We start from the raw sequence: 21,091 nt of genomic DNA, 5'->3' as shown, positions 1-21,091 counted from the left end.
GTGTGGTGATTAGGAATAACAAGTGGCCATATCAACTCGAGGCGACTTACTCACCATTCAGCACCTATTTTTTCTTGTCGTATAAATTCTTGTGAGCCATTGAAATTTGGCATTCTTGTGTTTGACCTGATGAGTACAAGACGCCATCCCTTTTAGCAATGTTAAAGTTCTATACTACCAAGTGTCTGTTGGTAGTTAAACCACTGGACAGAGCAGTAAGCAAGATATAATTGGAGCTTGTAACAGAGGCAATGTAATAATCAGGGTGGACTTTAATCTTCACACAGATTGGACCAGTCAAATTGGCTGAGGTTGTCAGGGAGATGAGCTTGTCGAATGATTTTGTGACAGTAATCCATAATAATATGTTGTGGAACCAACAAACAATGAAGCTGTTATAGATCTAAAATTGGGGCAATGGGTCAGATTTAATGAGTAAGGAGCCTCTGGGAATAGAATGATCATAATACAATTGAATTCCCATATTAAATTTGAAAGTAAGAAATCTTATAACACCAGGTTAAAGTTCAACAGGTTTGTTTTGAATCATTAGCTTTCGGAACGCAGCTCCTTCCTCAGGTGAATGAAGAGGTAGGTTCCACAAACACATATATAGACAAAGCCAATGATGCAAGATGATATTTTGAATGTGAGTCTTTGCAGGCAATTAAGTCTTTACAGGTCCAAAAGACTTAATTACCTGCAAAGACTCGCATTCAAAGTATCATCTTGCTTAATTGAATTTAGCTATATATGTTTTTGTGGAACCCACCTCTTCATTCACCTGAGGAAGGTGCTGCGGTCCAAAAGCTAGTGATTTGAAACAAACCTGTTGGACTTTAGCCTGGTGTTGTAAGACTTCTTACTGTGCTCACCCCAGTCCAACGCCAGCATCTCCACATCACAGTTTGAAAGAGGCATACTGCAATTTCAACAAGAATTTTAAACTTAAACAAAGCCAATTACTTAGATATTGAGGAGAGCTGGCGAAGGTTGGTGGGGTAGATAGACTAAGAGGCATGGCAGTAAATCAACAGTGGGAAACTTTTAAATAAACAATTCAAAATATTCAACAAAATTAATGTTAAAAAACAAAGCACAGAAAGAAAGATCCAGGAAGTTAAGTATCGTACCAGATTAAAAGATGAAGCTTATTGTTTTGCAAAGAACAGTAGTAAGCATGAGGACTGGGAGCGTTTTGGAACCAACAACAGGTGTCCAAAAGTTAATAAAAGCATGAAAAAAATTGAATGAGATTAAACTAGCCAGGAATATAAAAACAGATTGTAAACGTTCTTATAAGTGTAAAAAAAGCAAGAGAGTAGCTATAGTAACCATTGGCTCCTTCGAGACAGAAACAGGATGAATTAGTGTAGGGAATGATGAAATGGCAGAAACATTGAACAAATATTTTGTTTCTGTCTGAAGAGCAGAAGACACAAATGACATACCAGAAATAAAGAGTAAGCATGCGAACACTAAGAGTGAGAAACAAAAACTTTGTATCTGTGCAGAAAAATATGTTGGAAAATAAAGTATTAAAAGCTAACAAATCCCAGGACCCAGTGGCCTTCATGCTTGGATTTTAAAAAGAGATTGCTGTAGCGATAGTGTATGCACTGGTTAGAACTTTGCAAACTTCCCTAAATTCTAGGTCGATCCTGGTGGAGAGAGTGAGAAAATGGGGAACTGCAGGTCAGTTAGCCTGACATCTGTCATGGGAAAAATGTTGGAATCTATTATGAATAAAATGTTAACAATTCACTTAGAAAATAATAGTACCACCAGAGAGAAGTAGCAAGGTTTTATGAAAGGGAAATGGTGTTCGACAAAGTTGAGTTTTATAGGGGTGTAAATAGTAAATATATTGAGCGTGGTTTTCCCGACGTTCCTGATGGCGGGATCTTCTGGACTCTGGTCGCTGATGGCTACCTCTCCCACAACAGCATGGGGCGGGGGGGGGGGGGGGGGGAATCCTGCCCAGTATATTTGAATTTCCAAAAGGCATTCGGTTCGATACCGAACAAAAGTTTAATATGCAAAGGCGACGACGGCTCATAGGGTTGGAGGTAATATATCAGCACGGATAAAGGATTGGCTAATTGAAAGGAATCAGAGAGTGAGGATAAGTGGAACGTTTTCAAACTGGAAGGCTGTAGTTTGTGTGGAGTGCCACAAGGGTCACTGCTGAGACTTTGTCTATTTACAATCGATATTGATGAGTCTGTTGAATAGGTGGAGAGTAATGTATCTAAGTTTGCTGATGATAGAAAGCTTTACGGGAAGGTATGCTGTCAGGATGACACAAGGAGGCTTCAAAGAGATGTAGACAGGTGAGTGAGCAACAAGTGGCAGATGGGGTATAACGTGGGAACATGTCGTAAGATCAGAGAAACAGATTTGTTTTAAAAGGCATACAAGTTGTAATTGTTGATGGTCAGAGGGATCTGGTCTATTCATACAACAAACACAGTCAGTTAGCATGCAGGTACATCAAAACAGAAACACTCTGATCATTGTTTATATTTAATAAAGTAGGGGAAACGAAATAGCAACGAAAGCTGGGCAACTCATTGATAACTGGCATCACAGTGGCACCAGTGGTGGGAGGCCTGCAATGGCACTTTGATGGGTGACTATATTTGGAAAAGTTTGCAGACGTTTGAAATCTGAAATGAAAATAGAAAATGGTGAAAATACTCCGCTGGTCAGGCAACATCTATGGAGCAAGAAATACTGATCCGATGAAAGTTCACTAGCCTGAAACATTAACTCTGTTTCTCTCTCTCTGAAGATACTGCCTAACTGGCTGAGTATTTCCAGCATTTTCTGTTTTCATTATCATTCATTTAGAGAATTGACTTTATAAAAGTTTACAAGGGCAGCTTCCATTGTAATTATTGACATGAAAATGTTACTCAGAATAGTGACATGGGAGCTCAGGTAGGTGGACTTCAAAGTAAAAAGAACTTCATGTAAACTTTACTTTTTTTTTAAAGGCCACCCCAATTTCCAATACAAAAGACAGGAATCCCCCCCCCCTGCCCAGCATGTATAAGGAACCCCCCCCCAGATACACATCCAGATACACATACACAAGGGCAACACCCTCCCAAATAGATATTGGATCCCCCCTTTCTCCTGAATGGAGCTCCCCTAGGGAGTAGGGACCCCCCCCCTGCTTGGCACTGCAGGCAGTGCCGGGGCAGTGCCAAGGTGCCAGGGGGGGTGTCAAGTTTAAAGGGCAGTGCCACAGTGCCAGTGTGCCAGGGGACGGTGCCAAGTACTGTCCGGGCATATCCCTCTCCCTCCGGAGGCGATACTTACCTGGTCGTCCCCGGTGGGCTTCCTCCGCCTGGTTCCCTCTTTTAAAAAACAGTTGTAAACCTCGGGGAATTCCTAATGTGGGGAACGATGGGGTGGGGAATCCTGGACATGTGAGTGTAAATCCCCCTCCCCCCCCCCCCCCCACCCCAGTCCTGAATATATCATCTGCAGTAATGAAGCAGTGCAGCCTGTCGGAGGTGCTGTCCTTGGAAAGATAGAAACGAGAATAGGCTATTTAGCTCCTCAAGCCTGTATGTTTTGCAGTAAATATGGTGGCTTTCCACCAAGTGGTACCAGTAGCCTCTACAGTATTAAATAAACCTGTTGTTCAGACTGTATATTAGTGATGATAACGTTTTTATCAAATCTACACATGAATATAATGAAACAAAATGAACAATTGAATGAATAAAATCCAGTCCTCAATATCCTGGTACAAAAAGCAATGCCGTAAATTCAATAAAATCACAATTATTCTCCAATGCTTCTTGCTTTCATTGTGTGTTAAAGTGTGCAATGATAAGCAGTCACAGGGTAAATGACCAGCAAGTTATCTACTCAGGATTTGACCTCTGTTATTTGCACAATAAAAGTATGTAAAGGAGTTGTAGAATATTTTTGAACCACCCCAACAAAATCTTCCCTCCCACTCCGAAAAAAGATTCCATAATTGCCCAGGAATGTTGGCATTAGAATTTCTTGGTTGAATCAAGGAAAACAGTTGCAAACTGTTTTAAACAACTCATTCAGTGGAAAGTGATTTTGGAATCTTACACCTGGAAGGAGGCCATTTGGCCCATGGTGCTCATGCACGGCACATTTCTACATTTCGGGTCATTATTCCCAATGTAGGCTTAATGGGCAAGTTTGCAGTGGATGGCATTACATCTGACCCTTGATATTTTGCAAATTGGTTGTCCTGTCTGAATGGTGCCATGTGCTAAACATGATTAAAATAATTAGGCTCTATTCAATACGGTTACAGAATTTGCAGTGAGTTATCTAGTTACATTATCACTGCATACAGCATAAGATTTCAGTAAACAAAACTCTTGCGCTGAGCTTAGGAATTGCTTAAAACCTCCTACTCTCTAATTGGGCAAATGCCGCATTGAGGCTATTTAAAAATGTAGATTTTCCCTCCTTTTCCTCTTCCCATGGAAAGTGTCAACATCAGAAAATATCGACACGTCGGCATGTCCGGAACAAGCTCATCCGAGTTGGATACGTTTCCTTTCATAGTCTCTGTAATGTCTTGTCTGTTTGCTGGTACTTAGCCTCTTGCTGCCAAAACAATCGAGGTCACCACACTTCCAATGACGACTGCCACGGCTCCAAAGAACCACTTCCATGGGACGTCCTGCAACACAAAGTGGTGTTTAGTGGCAGAATTGCAGTGATCTTTCAAAATATCCTTCTAATTGTTGTTTAGGTTAAGTACAGGAGGACAGACACCATACCAGGCCAGACTTGGATGGGGCTGGAAGAAATGTTACTGGTTTCTCCCCAGTGTTCTGACACATGTTGTTTTTTTGCTTCAGGGGTGCTGTCTGGTCAGTCTTTTTCTTAACTAGTTTGGAGAGTTCTGCATGAATGGCCTGGGAATGAATAAAAATCTATTAACATTGATTGGCTGTAGCTCGGGGTGTATTTTACTAATTATTAACGCAAAGGAAATCACTAGTTTCTAAGGAGGTCAGAGAAACAGACATAAACTACTGGGTCTTTCCTTGAAGATTATTATCGGCACACTGTCTCAAAACCAGCAATCCCGTGATCCTGTCCGTGCCAGGTTTGGGATTTTGCCGGTTTTCGCGTCTGGTCAGTTCGGGTCAAGAATTGTTCAGACCACCAGTAAAGACAGTCGTACAGAGGCCAAAATGAGTCAGAGCCCCACCGTGCAGCACATAGTCAAACAAGTTGCTCTGTTATTTTCCTCATCTAATATTAATTAAAATTCCATGCACCACTGTTTTTTTGATAGCCAGATTAGAGACACCACACCCAACTAGATTCTCTTCAGGTCCTTCAACAAGATCCATTTTAGAATGCTCCAATTCTGGTCTTGTGTGTATCCCTGATTGTGCCTGCTCAACTACATTGCACTCAATCTGCACCTCAATCTGGAAAACCTATCTCAGGTAACAAGAATAAGCGATCATAGCGTATTTCTTATTTCTCCTCCTTGTATTGAAATCCTTCCGTGTTTCACAACCCCATCCACATCTCTGTAACTTTCTCCATTCGTACACTCCCTGCCCCCAACAAAATCTCTGCATTCCTCCAGCTCTGCCTTCTTGGGCATCCCCAGTTTCCTTTGCCCCACTTTGGTCTGTACATCCAGCTGTCTCGACCCTTTGCTGTGCAACTCCCTTTCTAAACCTCGCCCCAACATCTCTCTCTCCCCTTTTTAGATCCTCATTGTAGCCTGCTTCTCAGAGCAAGCCTTTGTTCACCTGTGCCAACTTCTTCTTCTTCATCATCGGTGTTAATTATTTTGTTTCATAATGCTCCCTTGTGAACTCTCTTCTCCATTATAGTGCGGTGGCACAATGGTTAGCACTGCTGCCTCACAGCGCCGGGGACCTGGGTTCGATTCTGGCCTTGGGTGACTGTGTGGAATTGCCCGTTCTCCCTGTGTCTGCGTAGGTTTTCTCCCACAGTCCAAAGATGTTCACGTTAGGTGGATTGGCCATGCTAAATTGTCCCTTAGTGTCCAAAGATGTGCAGGTTGTGGTATTATCAGGTAATGCAGTACCCGAGAGGCTGTAGACCATTGGGTAAACCTAGGGGTTTACCATTGGCTGTTTGGGATGTAGCTCCGCCCTGACAGGCGGGGTATAAGAACCGGTGCCGTCCCAGCAGCCCTCACTCTGTACCGAAGCTGCTGGGGAACAGATCTAGTCTATTAAAGCCTTCAGTTATGATAAAGCTTCGTCTTGAGTTTAATTGATCGTGCATCAATTTAATAGACTACTCTTAAACTGAAAGAATGGATCTCTGAATCAAGCCAGAGTGTCTACAACTCAGCCCCAACGCGGAGAATTTGGTGGCGATATTTAAGCACTGGCTGGCGTGTTTTAAAGGCTACCGCGAGACGGCTGGAGGCACCCCCTCAGGAGAACAGAAACTGCATCTCCTGCACTCGAGAGTAAGCCCTGGAATCTTCACCCTCATCGAGGAGGCGGAGGACTAAGATGATGCGATCGAACTGTTAAAGGGACATTATATACGCCCTGCAAACCAGGTCTACACATGTCACCTGCTTGCAACTAGACGGCAAAGCCCCGGGGAATCGCTGGAGGACTTCTACCATGCGCTGCTGGTGCTGGGCAGAAACTGTGGCTGCCCGCAGGTTTTGGGCAGCGAGCGCACGGAACTTCTAATCCGGGTTGCCTTCGTAGCAGGTATGAGCTCCTCAGAGATCCGCCAAAGACTCTTGGAAAAGGACACCCTGGGACTGAGAGAAGCACGGGCCCTGGCAGGGTCCATGGATGTTGCCTCCAGAAACGCGCAGTCCTATGCGCCCAACCGCGCGGCGGCCCCCTGGGCTGCGTGGCATCCCGCAGCAGCAGCCCCACTGACCCTCCCCGTGTCCCCGCAGGCCTGCGCTGTAAGATGGCCCGCTAACCCCGTTGGGCCCCGCTGTTTCTTCTGCGGGCAGGCGAAGCATCCCCGCACGCGCTGCCCGACCCGCACCTCCACCTGCAAAGGGTGCGGCAAGAAGGGCCATTTTGTTGGGATCTGCCAAGCCCAAGCCATGGCCGCGGTCTCCAGCGACTCCGGACTGCCGCGGCAACCTTCCCTTCGGGCCCCAGGCGGCCAGCACTCACCGCCACCCCCCTATTCTAGGGCCACGTCCGATCCACGGGCGCGGCCATCTTGCCCCTCGGACACCTGCCAAAGTAGTGCCCCCCTTCCACTGTTCACGCGCACTGTACCGCCGCCCACATAGCCCCCAGCCCTGAATGAAGCCCCCACTGCCCCCGATTGGTCCTCGCCCGACTGTGGCGGCCCAGGACTGAGTCTGCAGCCGCCACGCGAGGAACCCGGACTGTGTGAGCACATGTAAGCCACGCCGTCGGGAATTCAGCTGGTCGGCAACGACAATGGCCTGAGGCGGTGGATAATCAGCACGGGAGTACGGCGATTTTCAGGGGACAGAGAATTGAAAAACCGGTGCCGCTCTCGATTTCGGCACCAAAACGGATTCTCCGCCCCGTCGCCAAACGCGATTTCGGAGTCAGGGAGCGGAGAATCCAGCCCAGCTTCTTCCTCGCTGTTACCAGACTCCGGAATGACCCTCTTATGGTCTGAACTGATCTCTCCATGCATCTACTCTACTGAGTAGCACTACACTCCGCATGCTTCACCCGATGCCTGAGACTATGTATTTAATTTGTGCATTTAACGTATGTCCTATGTTTTTCATGTATGGAATGATCTGCCTGGACTATACACTGAACACATCCTCTCACCCCCACACAGTCTTACCCCCCTCACCACTAAACCCAGCCTCACCTCATCCACACCACACCACTCCCCCGCACCCCCCCCACCCCCCACACATACGCACACTAACACTTTTCACTGTACCTTGGTACAAGTGAAAATAAATCAAGGACAGAGGGATTTGAACACGAGGAGATGGTGGCATAGTGGCAATGAACTCCAGAGGCCCAGGCTAATGCTCTGGGGCCATGGGTTGAAATTCCACTACCTCAGCTGGCGGAATTTAAATTCAATGAATAAATCTGGAGTATAATGTCTCAGTAACCATGGCAGCTATCGTTGTTTGTTATTAAAAAAAAACCTTTCGGGAAGGAAACGTGCCATCCTTACTCAGTGTGGCTCACATGTATGTGACCAGGACCTGGGGGGCAGGGGGGGGGGGGGGGGGGGTTTGGTGTGGTGGGGGGGGGGGGGGGATGGTTGTAGATGTTGCCAAGCACTGGGGCCTGGGGGGCCAGAGAGCGGTAGGGGGTGGGATGGAGGGAGGCAGGGCTCGGTAAGAAGTAATGGCGTCCAGAGTGAGGAGTGTGAAAGACTTAGACAGAAAAATCAGAGCCATCAGCTTGAGAGTTCCGTGGCTGGGTTCTCCGGTTTCCAGGCTATGTCCGGAGGATCCATGGCGTTTTACGTCAGAAAAATCAGCACCGCCCCAGCATCGATCTCCGACCGGTGAGGGGCAAGCAGCCGCGCCACGTAAATGCCCGGCCTCCACGACAAAAACGGCCGGAGAATTGCCGACCATGGCCACGCATGCACACTGCGGCGGCCTGCAGCGGTTGCGTCGTACAACATGGCGCCAGCCGTGCGCGGACATGAGCTGCCAGTTAGTGCCCCCCTGGACACCCCCTCACCACCCCCCCGGCAACCCCCACCTTTCCCGTGGCCTTCACCGAAGCCCCACTGGCCAGCAGCACGGCTCCCATCTGACTGTGGCGGCCCTGGACGCAGCCACCACAACGGGTTCTCGACTGCTGAGATCCCATGTCCCCCACACGGTCGGGAACTCGGCCCATTGCGGGCGGAGCATCCGAAAACAGGCGCTGCCCCGATTCCAAAGTAAAAAGGGATTCTCTGCCCGATTGCTGATTACGAAAAAGGCGTCGGGGAACGGAGAATCCTGGCTGAGATTTTTTTAAAAAGCTGGATTGTCACCTTGGTTCTAGTTAGAGGTGCCGCTGCGGCCTCTAATTCTTGGCCAGTTCCTGATTCCGATTCTGAAAACCACAAAGGTCGGAAGCAGCAACCGAGAGTGTTCTCGATCGAGGATTTGTTCAAAAGCTGATACGTCCCTTAACCAATTTGGAGCTAATACTGGGCGGGTGGTGTGAGATGGGATGGAGTGTGTTGGTGGGATGAGGTGAGGGGTGGGGGGGTGTTGGGGTATGTGTGGGTGGGGAGGATGAGGTATTTGTGTGTGTGGGGGCAGAGTGGATGAGGTGAGGGTGGTTGTGAGGTGAGGGGGTAAGAGTGTGTGGGGGTGAGAGGAAGTGAAGATGTGTAGGGGTGCGGGTGAGGTGAGAGGGGGTGAAGTGAAGGGTTGGGGGTGTAGGGGTGGGGTGAGGAAGTGTAGGGGTGGGGGGTGAAGTGAGTGGGTGTGCAGGAATGGGGATGGGGTTGGGGAGGCGGGAGGTGAGGGTGTATAACGGTGGGGGGTGAGGTGGGGGTGTCTAAAGGTGGGGGGGTGCAGTGAGAGGGGTGAGGGGGTGAGGTGAACACATGTAGGGGTGGGAGGTGAGGCGAGGGGGTGTAAGGTTGAGGGGTGAGGTGAGGAGGTGTGTTGGGGGGTTAGGAATGGTGGGTTGAGTGAGTGCGTGAGAATGGTGTGAGATGGGTGGGTGCAGCAAAGGGACGGTGTGTGTGTGGGTGGTGGAGAGCATTGTGGGTGTGTGGGGTGGGGTTTGGGAAAGTCACTTTTAATTTTAGTACCAGCAAATTAAATCCTATACATGTCTCAAAATAACCAGGGATGCCCAAATCCTGTAAATGATTATTTTTTAAAAATTGCTACTGAATTTAAACCGGCATATAAATAGCAGGCTAAATTTTCATTCTGCCTTAAAGGAGACACAATTCTGGGTGGTGACATGTAGGTGGAGGTCGCACGTTGAGTGGCTCCTGATAGAGCTTCGTTTTTTGGCCCTTTTCACCCAGATTTGGGGGGAATTTTACATGATTGGTCTTCAGAAAAGTTGTGGTAATTAGAGGCTGTTGAAAACCCAACAGAAGTATACAGGACAATAGGGTATGAGCACCAGTCTGCCTGAGAGCTCGGTTTCGGTGCGGTGTTCTGAGAAAGGAAAGATGGCGGAAGCCAGCTCGCCGGGTGGGGCTGCGCCCATTATGGTGGACATGATAGCCGGTAGAGTTTGAGCGGTAGTTTGCCAAGCATTTTGAGCAGCATGGAAAGGAGATGATGGGAACACTCTAACAGTTGGTGGACGATATGTTTTTAAAGAAGGTTCTTGGAAAGATTTCAATGGCGGTGCCGGAGCAAGGAGAGGTGTTGAAACGGGTGGAAGAGGCATTAGTACGGCACAGCGAACAGCTTGCCTCGATGGGAGAGGAGCTGTGGAAGGTGGAGTAGTTTAATAAAGGGGCTGAGAGCCTAATTGGAGGACCTGGAGAGCGGGTCACGGAGGCAGAATCTGCGGTTTGTGGGTCTGCCCGAGGGGCTGGAGGCCGACGGACTACTTCTCGGAGATGTTTGCCAAATTGTTGGGGGTGGAGAACACCACCTCCCTCTGAGCTGGATAGTGCTCATCGTTCGCTCCAGCCGAAGCCAAAGAGCTGTGATAGTCTTTTACCACAGCTATCAGATGAAGGAGACGTTGCTGAGATGGGCCAAGCAGAATCGAGAGGTGAGGTGGGAAGGCAGTGGTATTCGAATATACTAAGGCATCACAGTGGAGCTGGTAAGATGGCGGGCGGCCTTTAATAGGCCGAAGGCAACTGTCTTGAACCTCCTCCTGAGTATTGTGCGGTTCAGGGTGATTTATCCGGCGGAGTTGAGAGTTCCGCATAACTCCAAGGCCTATTACTTTGAAACGGCAAAGGCATTCATGGGGGCCGAAGGATGGAAATGAAATGAATGAAAATGAAATGAAATGAAATGAAAATCGCTTATTGTCACAAGTAGGTTTCAAATGAAATTACTGTGAAAAGCCCCTCGTCGCCACATTCCGGCGTCTGTTCGGGGAAGCTGGTATGGGAATTGAACCATGCTGCTGGCCTGCCTTTCAAAGCCAGCGATTTAGCGCTGTGCAAAACCAGCCCCAGGATTGGGACTGATCTGAGTTTGGACTTGGTTTTCGTATGTTGTGGTTGGGAGAGGATGGTTTGGGAACGTCGGGATAATGTGTTGAGGTTCTTTTCCCCTTCTATTTGGGGCTTATCATGATTGGTTGTTAGAAGGGCTGGGAGTGAGAGGGCTTTTTATTGTTTTTTTTTGTATTACGTATGTGGGGGGAGGGGGTTCAGGCGGGGGCCACTTCGCGAGAAAATTTGAGTTGGCTAGTAAATGGGAGGAAGGTGGGTGGAGGGGCTGCAGCAGGTTTTGATTGACTTGGGAGGTGTGAATGGAAGGAGGGATGCAGAGAGAATTGGTTTTGAGAGGAAGTGGTTGGGGGGTTCTGGGAAGGGGGAAGGGTAGCTGGCTGGCGGTGACTGGGAGTAGGGCCTGATCCCGCTCGCAAGGCCATGGTCATGACTGATAGAAGAGAGAGGGGGGCTGAGAGATCCCCAGTCCGACTGGTAATGTGGAATGTGTGTGAGTTGGGTGGACCGGTGAAGCGGGCGAGAGTTTTCCCACATTTGAAGAGCTTGAGAGCCCACGGGGTTCTATTGCAGGAGACCCACTTGATCGTTCAGGTCCGGGATGGGGTGAGGGGGTTAATGGCGGCGCTGGAGCAGGTGAACGGGCATTTGAGGAGTTTTATAAAATGTCGTACAGGTCGGAGCCCTCAGAGGATGAGTCGGATATGAGGGACTTCTTGGGGTGAGGCAGGAGTTTCCTAAAGTAGGAGAGCAGGAGAGGGCAGGGTTGGAAGAGCCAATGGGAACGGAGGAGGTTCAGACAGTTTAGGGAAGATGCAAACGGGTAATGCACTGGAGCCGGATGGATTCCTCGAGGAACACTATTAAAAAAATCTTTGGATATGTCGGTGCCACTGTTGGTGGAGATGTTTGAGGATGCGGTGGCAAAGGGGACTCCGAGAGACAATGGGACAGGCATCTATTTTGTTGTTGGTAAAAAAGGATAAGGACTGGTGGAGTGTGGGTTGTATTGGCCAATATCCCTGCTAAATGTGGATGCCAAGATTTTTGCCAAGGTGTTGCTGCTTAGGTTGGAAGAATGCCTTCCGCAGGTGATTGGGGGAATCAGTCAAGGTTCGTAAAGGGTAGGCAGTTGTCCTCGGACGTGTGGCGCTTGTTAAATGGGATGCTCTCCCCATCAGTTAAAGGTGGTGCAAGGCCGAGGTTGAGTCGGCTGTTTGAGTAGGTGGAGGACACTTGTGAGCGGTGTGGATGAGGTCTGGAATAATCATGTACATATGTTCTGGTCCTGCCTGATGTTTGAGAAATTTTCGAGGTCGTTTTTCAGTACAGTGGCGGCAATCCTGCATGTTGATTTGGAGCCCAATCCCCGGGGGGCTATATTTGGGGTATTGGACTTGCCGGAGCTGCAGACAGGAGTGGGGGCAGATGCTTTAGCCTTCGCCTCGCTGATGGCTCACAGGCGGGTCCAGTTGGTGTGGCCGTCAGCGTCATCACCCTGTGACTCAGTAGCTGGGGGACTTGATGGAGTTCTGTATTTGGAGAAGGTTAAGTTTGCTTTGAGGGGGGCAATGGAGGAATTCCACAAAAGGTGGGGGGCTGGATTCTCTGTCCCGGGTTCTCCCTGCGTCTGCGTGGGTTTCCTCCGGGTGCTCCGGTTTCCTCCCACAAGTCCCTAAAGATGTGCTGTTAGGAAATTTGGACATTCTGAATTCTCCCTCTGTGTACCCGAACAGGCGCAGGAATGTGGCGACTGGGGGATTTTCACAGTATCTTCATTACAGTATTAATGTAAGGCTACTTGTGACAATAGCGATTATTATTATTATCTACATTTTTCCTGATCGCTGGTAAATATCTGATTGATAAATCCTGGGGTCGTGTGATTAGCTTAAAAGGAACAGATGCCATTGATTGTATTTGTGAGTTTGAGCCTGGGAAGCCGGAATGGTAAGGTTGCATTAGCCACAGAGTTAAATTGTTTTGCGAATGCAGAGATTTCTCAGCTTCCCTAACATCAGTTGATTACTCAGTGATTAATTATCCTAGAGAATCAGCACTGAGCCCCCAATTTCACCATAGCGAGTCACTCTGTCTGCTGCATACAGTGTAATGAAAGAAATAGAAACCTACATTTATACAGAACTTTTCATGATGTCCCAAATCACTTTAGAGCCAATTAAGTACTTTTGACTTACAGTCACTGGTGTAATGTTATCAAATGGCAGAGCAGATTCGAGGGGCCATATGGATTACTCTAGCTTCTGATACATATGTTAATTTGGATGGCTAAAAAACGCCTTTGTCATCCAAAATGGCCTTTGTCACCCATAATTATCTTGCTAACAGAGGATGGAATGATGGCTGGAGTTTTGTTTATTTTTTTGCTATTGGAAGTTTACAGGATTGTATAATGGGCCCAGAGGAATCAGCAATCTATTTTAGCCTGTATGTGATTCTCAAAAGTCTTTCAATCTTGTCCTTTTAGCCATTTAACTATTGGGCACGATTTAACGGAAATGAAACAGAGTCCTGTGCTGGGTCTGTTTAGCCGGGTTTTTCCAGACGCTGGTAGCGTTGAGAATGATCCATTTATTAAATGGGACTCTGCCTCATTTCTGAGCCTCGGGATGGGAAACCGCACCCAGGCCACACTTAGTTCCATTTGCTGCACGAACAAGCTCCGCTCAAAGAGCAGGTCTCTGAACCCCCCCCCCCACCATGGTCTCCAGAACCCATCCCTCACCCCATGCGCCAACGTACTAATGAGGGGGTGCTCGGGCTCTCTGCACGTCACCTCATAAGAACAGGGCCCTCCCAGGACCAATCCCTGGCCTGAGCAATATGCCACCCAGGCACCTTGGCACTGCCAACCTGGCACCCTGATTGTCCCCTGCCAACCTGGCAGTGTTTCTGCCAGCCTGGCATGGCCACCTGAAGCTTGGGGTTTTGTACCTTGCCCGCTTATGGGTGACACAGCAGAAACAGGAGTTTTATTTTGACTTGCCAGAGGAGGTGATGGACTTTGAGGGACCATGGACTGGGAGTGTGAGGACATTGAACTTTGCAGAGGAGCTGTGTCTTTATTGTAAAGTGTACGGGGCGGGTTTCGATGGGGGAACGGCAATGGTGAGTGTGCCTTTTGCTTTTCTTTGTTTGTTGACTGTTTGGAGGATTGGGGGGAGGGGAGGTCAGAGGCCTTGGGCGGGGTCCAACATGTTAGTTGGGCAGGCTAGTTAATTGGAGTGAAGTGAGGGGTTGCCAGGAGGAAGGCGCGGGGTGGGGGGCCGGGGGGAGATTGGGTTGGTTCTTTGAGGGTGGAGGGGCTAGTGGAGTGCGGGGGGAGGATTTCTGACATGGATGTGGTTGGTGTGGCGCAGTTGGGAAGGGAGAGATGGCGGTAGACATCCAATGGCTGGCCTGGAGGAGCTTGTGACGTGATCTGGGGGCTGGCTCAAAAAGGGGTATGGCTGATCGGCAGGGGAGGGGGGCAGGGAACCCCCCCCCCCCCCAACTAGGGTGGTCACGTGGAATGTGCGAGGTCTGAATGGGCCAGTTAAACAGTCACGTGTGTGCATGCATTTGAGGAGTCTGAAGGCAGGCCTGCTGTTTTTCCAGGAAACGCACTCAAAGTTGGGAGATCAGACGAGGCTGAGGAGGGGATTGGGCAGGAGTTCCACTCGGGTCTGGACATGAAGATGAGGGGGGTGGCAGTGCAGGTTAATAAAAGGTGGCATTTGAGGTGGGGAACTTTGTGGCTGATCCGGGGGGTAAGTATGTGATGGTTAGTGGGAAGTTGGAGGGGATGCCAGTAATCCTGGTAAACATTTATACCCTGAATTGGGATGACGTGGATTTTATGAGACGGGTGTTGGGGAAGATTCCGGACCTGGACACACATTGGTTGATTATGGCAGGTGGTTTCAATGTGGTCCTGGACCGGGTCTGGACCGGTCGAGACCTAAGTTGTCGAGCTGCCGGCAGTGGCTAGGGAGCTGAGGGGATTCATGGGCCGCATGGGTGGAGGTGTTGTGGGCAGAGAGGGGGGGTGGGAGGCGGGGATCCATGGAGGTTTGGGAGGCCCAGTGTGAAGGGGTTTTTATACTTCTCCCACGTGCACTGGGTGTATTCCCAGATTGTTTTTTTTGTGATGGACAAGGCGCTGCTGGCAGAAGTACTCTAAAAATTTTTTTAAAGCACTGCTGCCTCACAGCACCAGGGCACCGAGTTCAGTTCTGGCCTTGGGTGCCTGTGGGGAGTTTGCACGTTCTCCCTGTGCCTGCGTGGGTTTCCTCTGGGTGCTCCCGTTTCCTCCCACAGTTCAAAGGTGTGCAGGTTAGGTGAGGTTACAGGGGTAGGGTGGGTAGTGGGCCTTGGTAGGGTGCTCTTTCAGAGGGTCAGTGCTGACTTGATGGGCCGAATGGTGATTCAATGGGTGGGATTCTCCGGCTGCGTCTGCCCGGCGACTGAAGAATTCCGCCTGAGATCAATGGAGTTATCCATTGTGCGCGGCCCGTCCGTGGCATTCTTACGGAGGGCGGAGCTGGAGAATCCAGCCCTATGATTCTGTGAAGGGGCTGAATAGCCTACTCCAATACAACAGTGACTCCAACTCAAAAAAACTTTGACTAAAAAGTACTCTGAGATGACTGGTGGTCATAGAAAATGCTATATAAATGCAAATTTTTATTTCTTAACGTTCCTATGAGTGTTCAATATGATGCTTATTGAAAAATTTCTGGAATAATTCTCTTATAATAATAATCTTTATTGTCACAAGTAGGCTTACATTAACACTGCAATGAAGTTGCTGTGAAAAGCCCCTAGTCGCCACATTCCGGCGCCTAGTTGGGTACACAGTGGGAGAATTCAGAATGTCCAAATTACCTAACAGCACGTCTTTCGGGACTTGTGGGAGGAAACCCACACGGACACGGGGAGTACGTGCAGACTCCACACAGACAGTGACCCAAGCCGTGAATTGAACCTGGGACCCTGATGTTGTGAAGGAACAGTGCCAACCACTGTGCTTATTTCTTATGAAATAAAAGTGATTAACAACAATGTTTACTATTGTGAGAATGTTGATTGGGTTGTAGATGATAATATTTACCAATATGAATTTCTTGCTTCAAACTAACGTCCGACAATGGTCTAAAGAGTCTGTGGCTCAGACTTGCAGAAATGCAGTTTTTAAAACCGACAGCAGAGGGCAGCCTTAGCTAATAGTTGTTGGTAAATGATCTGGTTGCCAAAGGTACCCAAATCGCTGAATTTGCAAGCAGTTCCAGTTGCCCAAGGCTGCCGTCTGTGATGTTAGGTCTGGCTGTTTCAATTTCCATCACCCAGTCTCAAATCTATTTTCCACTCTCTTTTAAGAACTGGATTACCATCTCCGATTGGCTGTCGGTTCTTGCTAAGTGGGTAGCGTGCTTGTTCCCTGCTTTGCAAGGTTATGGGTTCAAGTCCCACTCCAGAGACTAGAGTGTGTCCAGGGTAATGTCTACACCTTCCCAAGCCCACGCCGACCATGCTGTTCGTCTAAACTAAAATCTTCTACACTTCCAGGGTCCGTACCCCTCCATTCCCATCCTATTCAAGATTTGTCAAGATGCTTCTTAAATGTCACTATCATACCTGCTTTCACCACCTCCTCCAGCAAGCAGCGAGTTCCAGGCACCCACTACCCTCTGTGTAAAAAAAAACTTACCTTGCACATCTCCTCTAAACGTTGTCCCTCACACCTTAAACCTATGTCGCCTAGTAATTGTCTCTTCCACCCTGGGAAAAAGCTTCTGATTATTCACTCTGTCTATGCCTCTCATAATTTTGTAGACTTCTATCAGGTTGCCCCTCAACCTCTGCGGTTCCAGTGAGAACAAACCTAGTTTATCCAGCCTCTCCTCATAGCTAATGCGCTCAATACCAGGCAACATCCTGGGAAAACTCTTCCGTACCCTCTCCAACGCCTCCACATCTTTCTGATAGTGTGGCAACCAACATTGAACAATGTATTCCAAGTGCAGCCTAATTAATGCTCTGTACAGCTGCAGTGTGACTTGCCAATTTGTATACTCAATGCCCCGGCCGATGAAGGCAAGCATGCCTTATGCCTTCTTGACTACCTTTTCTACCAGAGTTGCCACTTTCAGCGACCTATGGATCTCTACCCAGATCTCTCTGCCTGTCAACATTCTTAAGGGTTCTGCCATTTATTAAATATTTCCCACCTGAATGAGACCTTCCAAAATGCATTACCTCATATTTGTCTGTATTAAACTCCATCTGCCATCTCTCCGCCCAAGTCTCCAACCAATCTATATCCTGCTGTATCCTCTGACAGTCCTCATCGCTACCTGCAATTGCACCACCCTTTATGTCACCTGCAAACTTACTAATCAGACCAGTTACATTTTCCTCCAAATTATTTATATATATTACAAACAGCAAAGGTCTCAGCACTGATCCATGTGGAACACCATGGCAGCACGGTAGCATCGTGGTTACCACAATTGCTTCACAGCTCCAGGGTCCCAGGTTCGATTCCCGGCTGGGTCACTATCTGTGTGGAGTCTGCACTTCTCCCCGTGTGTGCGTGGCTTTCCGCCGGGTGCTCCAGTTTCCTCCCACAGTCCAAAGATGTGCAGGTTAGGTGGATTGCCTTTAGTGTCCAAAATTGCCCTTAGTGTTGGGTGGGGTTACTGGGTTATGGGGATAGGGTGGGAATGTGGGCTTGGGTAGGGTGCTCTTTCGAAGAGCTGGTGCAGACTCCTTCTGCACTGTAAATTCTATAACACTATACCACTAGTCACAGCCCTCCATTCAGAAAAGCACCCTTCCACTGCTACCCTCTGTCTTCAATGACCGAGCCACATCTGTACCCATCTTGCCAGCTCACCTCTGATCCTGTGTGACTTAACCTTCTGTACCAGTCTGCCAAGAGGAACCTTGTCAAAGGCCTTATTGAAGTTCATACAGTCAACATCCACTGCCCTACCTTCATCAGTCATCTTTGTCACGTCCTCGGAAATCCTAATCAAGTTAGTGAGACATGACCTCCCCTTCATAAAACCATGCTGCCTCTAGCTCGTACATCCACTTGCTTCCAAATGTGAGTAAATCCTGTTTTGAAGAATTCTCTCCAATAATTTCCCTACCACTGACGTAAGGCTCACCGGCCTGTAATTTCCTGGATTATCCTTGCTACCCTTCTTGAACAAAGGAACATTAGCTATTCTCCATTCTTCTGCGATCTCACATGTAGCCAGTGAAGATACAAAGGTTTCTATCAAGATCTCAGCAATGTCCTCCCTTGCCTCCCTCAGTATTCTGGGGTAGATGCCACCAGGCCTGGGGACTTATCTACCTTAATGATTATTGAGAGTGTAGTCATCCTCTGCTGCTAGAGCTGCAAAGGTCAAAATGTATATTAGAAATAACATTCTAATCACACATTTAGGGCTCGATTTAACAAACAAAAAACAGAGTCCTGTTTTGGGCGCATTTTGTGGGATGTTTCATGGCGCCTCCACTGCCGAGAATGACTCCGTTATCAAACAGGTCTCTGTTTCTTTATCGGGCCTTGGCAAGGAAGGCCCTGCCAAGGCCACACTTAGCTTCATTTCCTGCACTGACAAGCCCAGTTCAGTCTGGGTGGCATTGGGGCTCCCAGGGTACCACCCTGCCCAGAGCCTGACCACCTGCGAGACCCATCCAAATGCCATTACGCCCGGTCCAGTGTTGTGGAAACCAGTGCTAAACAAAGCCATGGTACGGCCTCCTAGGGCCGGTGGTTCAATCCCGGGCATTGGGACACTCCGACGCTCCGACGCAGACATATTCAAGTGAGCCTAACTGCTCATTTCAATGTGCAAATATGGACCCTGCCCGGTCTCACCATATCTTGTTCAATCTCACAAGGCATCCCAAGCGTCTTAAATCTGTGGAGAGGCCTCTCGCAAGATTTACCTGCCTCGTTGCGTCATGGGGTTGGGCGCAATGAGGCCATACGATCGCAGCCTTAGATTAAAGAATAATGAGCTTCGGGTAAAGATTCAGTCTTGGAATTCTGATCATCGATTCGTAGATGTTTACAGCACAGAAGGAGGCCATTCGGTCCATCGTGTCCACCCTGGTTAAAGAAGATCTGACGACACTAATCCCATTTTCCAGCACTTGAGTTTATGACTGTGCAAGTGAATATCGAGATACTTCTTAAATGTTATGAGATTTTCTGACTCAGGCAGCGAGTTCCAGACTCCCTCCACCCTCCGGGTGAAAAAGTTTCCTCCTGATCTATTAGAATGTGAGGTCCATGGTTCATGAAGCTATTTAAACTACGAGTATATTGCTGCCTTTCTAATTCAAGGTGTTATGTGCTAGATGTCATCCTCTGGATATTATGTAACTTTAAGAGCCATACAGCCTGGTTTTTGAAATTCCATGAGACGGTGCTGTTTTATGAATTGATTTTTCCTTAAAATAATCCTCCTGGGTTTTGTTTGGCTCAGTTTCCAATACCTCTTCACTGTGAACATTCATCACGGTGTTTCAAGCATTCACCTTGTGAAGATAACGAGTTCTCATTTTTGGCATGAACTGCACACTATCTGCAAGGGGCATTGTGCAATTATTTGTTACCAAGCCAAGCTCTCAGCGTTCTGTGGTGCCTGCTGCAGCCAACTGAGTTACATCAAGGCTTTTCCTGCGGTCCAGGATAAAGACATGTGGTGACAACCCTTCATGATTCAGGATTGTAGACCTCGGTGATGGTTCATTGCAGATTGGAGATAGTAGACCGCAGAGAGAAAGCCATCCCATTTTGCTACTTTTAATATGACAGTGGCAGAGGAGAGGGCCATGGAAAAGAAAACATAGCAATAAAACAGAAAACAACTTGACTATTTAACAATTGAACAAAACAAGGTGGGGTATCTGCCCATTACAAATTAAATCCATCCACCGACCAAACCACCCCCACCCACCCCTCCTCCCCCCGGCCCTCTGGTTTGCTGCTGCTGCTGACCTCCACCTCACGTTCCGCGAGAAAGTCAAGGAACGGTTGCCACTGCCCGGAGAACCCCTGCAAGGACCCTCGCAAGGCAAACTTTATCCTCTCCAACCTGAGAAACCCAAGCCTCTATGCTTGGGGGTTTCGCGCCCTCCACATTAACAAGAGCCTTCTCCGGGATACCAAGGAGGCAAAGGCCAGAACTCCGGCCTCTTTCGACTCCTGCACTCCCGGATCGTCTGATACCCCAAATATCGCTATCCCCCAGCTCAGTTTTACCCGAGTATCCAAGACCTTGGACATCGCCTTTGTGAAGCCTTTCCAAAATTCTGTAAGTGCCGGGCATGCCCAGAACATATGGGCGTGATTTGCTGGGCTCCCTGAGCACCTCACACACCTGTCCTCCACCCCAAAGAACTTACTCATTCTCGCCCCTGTCATATGCGCTCGGTACACCACCTTAAACTGAATCAGGCTAAGCCTGGTGCAAGATGAGGAGGAATTGACCCTGCCCAAAGCGTCAGCCCACAGGCCTTCATCCATCTCCTCACCCAGCTCCTCCTCCCACTTGCCCTTCAGCTCCTCCACCGAGGCCTCCTCCGCCTCCTGCAGCTCCTGATATATTTCCGATATCTTGCCATCCCCTACCCACACGCCCGAGACCACCCTGTCCTGTATCCTCCGGGAAGGCAGCAGCGGGAATTCCCCCACCTGCTTTTTCACGAACGCCCGAACCTGCGTGTACCTAAAGATATTCCCCGGGGGTAGCCCAAATTTCTCCTCCAGCGCCCTCAGCCTAGCAAAAGTCCCATCAATGAACAAGTCCCCCATCCTTTTGATACCCGCCCTGTGCCAACTTAGGAATCCCCCGTCTATTCTACCCAGAACAAACCTGTGATTGTTCTGCATCGGGGCCCAGACTGAAGCCCTTGCCTCGGCCCTGTGCCGTCTCCACTGCCCCCAGATCCT

At 48.6% G+C, this 21,091-nt stretch overlaps 1 protein-coding gene across 3 annotated transcripts in view; it reads right to left on the bottom strand.

Moving 5' to 3' along the window:
• Positions 1 to 3,667: 3,667 nt before the first annotated feature.
• The window catches only part of fkbp16 (FKBP prolyl isomerase 16), a 295,397-nt gene continuing 277,973 nt past the window's right edge, over positions 3,668 to 21,091 (bottom strand). For 2 of the 3 annotated variants that reach the window (XM_072468702.1, XM_072468703.1), the window contains exons 7-8: positions 4,788 to 4,925; positions 3,668 to 4,687 (exon numbers count right to left, since the gene is read on the bottom strand). In XM_072468702.1, coding sequence (XP_072324803.1) covers positions 4,601 to 4,687; positions 4,788 to 4,925 — 225 coding nt within the window. In that variant the 3' untranslated portion in view covers positions 3,668 to 4,600. The remainder of the gene's footprint in view (positions 4,688 to 4,787; positions 4,926 to 21,091) is intronic. The other variant, XM_072468704.1, reaches the window with a different exon arrangement.

Source organism: Scyliorhinus torazame, chromosome 12 (assembly GCF_047496885.1).
Source record: "Scyliorhinus torazame isolate Kashiwa2021f chromosome 12, sScyTor2.1, whole genome shotgun sequence".
Taxonomy (NCBI): Eukaryota; Metazoa; Chordata; class Chondrichthyes; order Carcharhiniformes; family Scyliorhinidae; genus Scyliorhinus; species Scyliorhinus torazame.
This window is presented reverse-complemented; position numbering and strand designations above follow the sequence as displayed.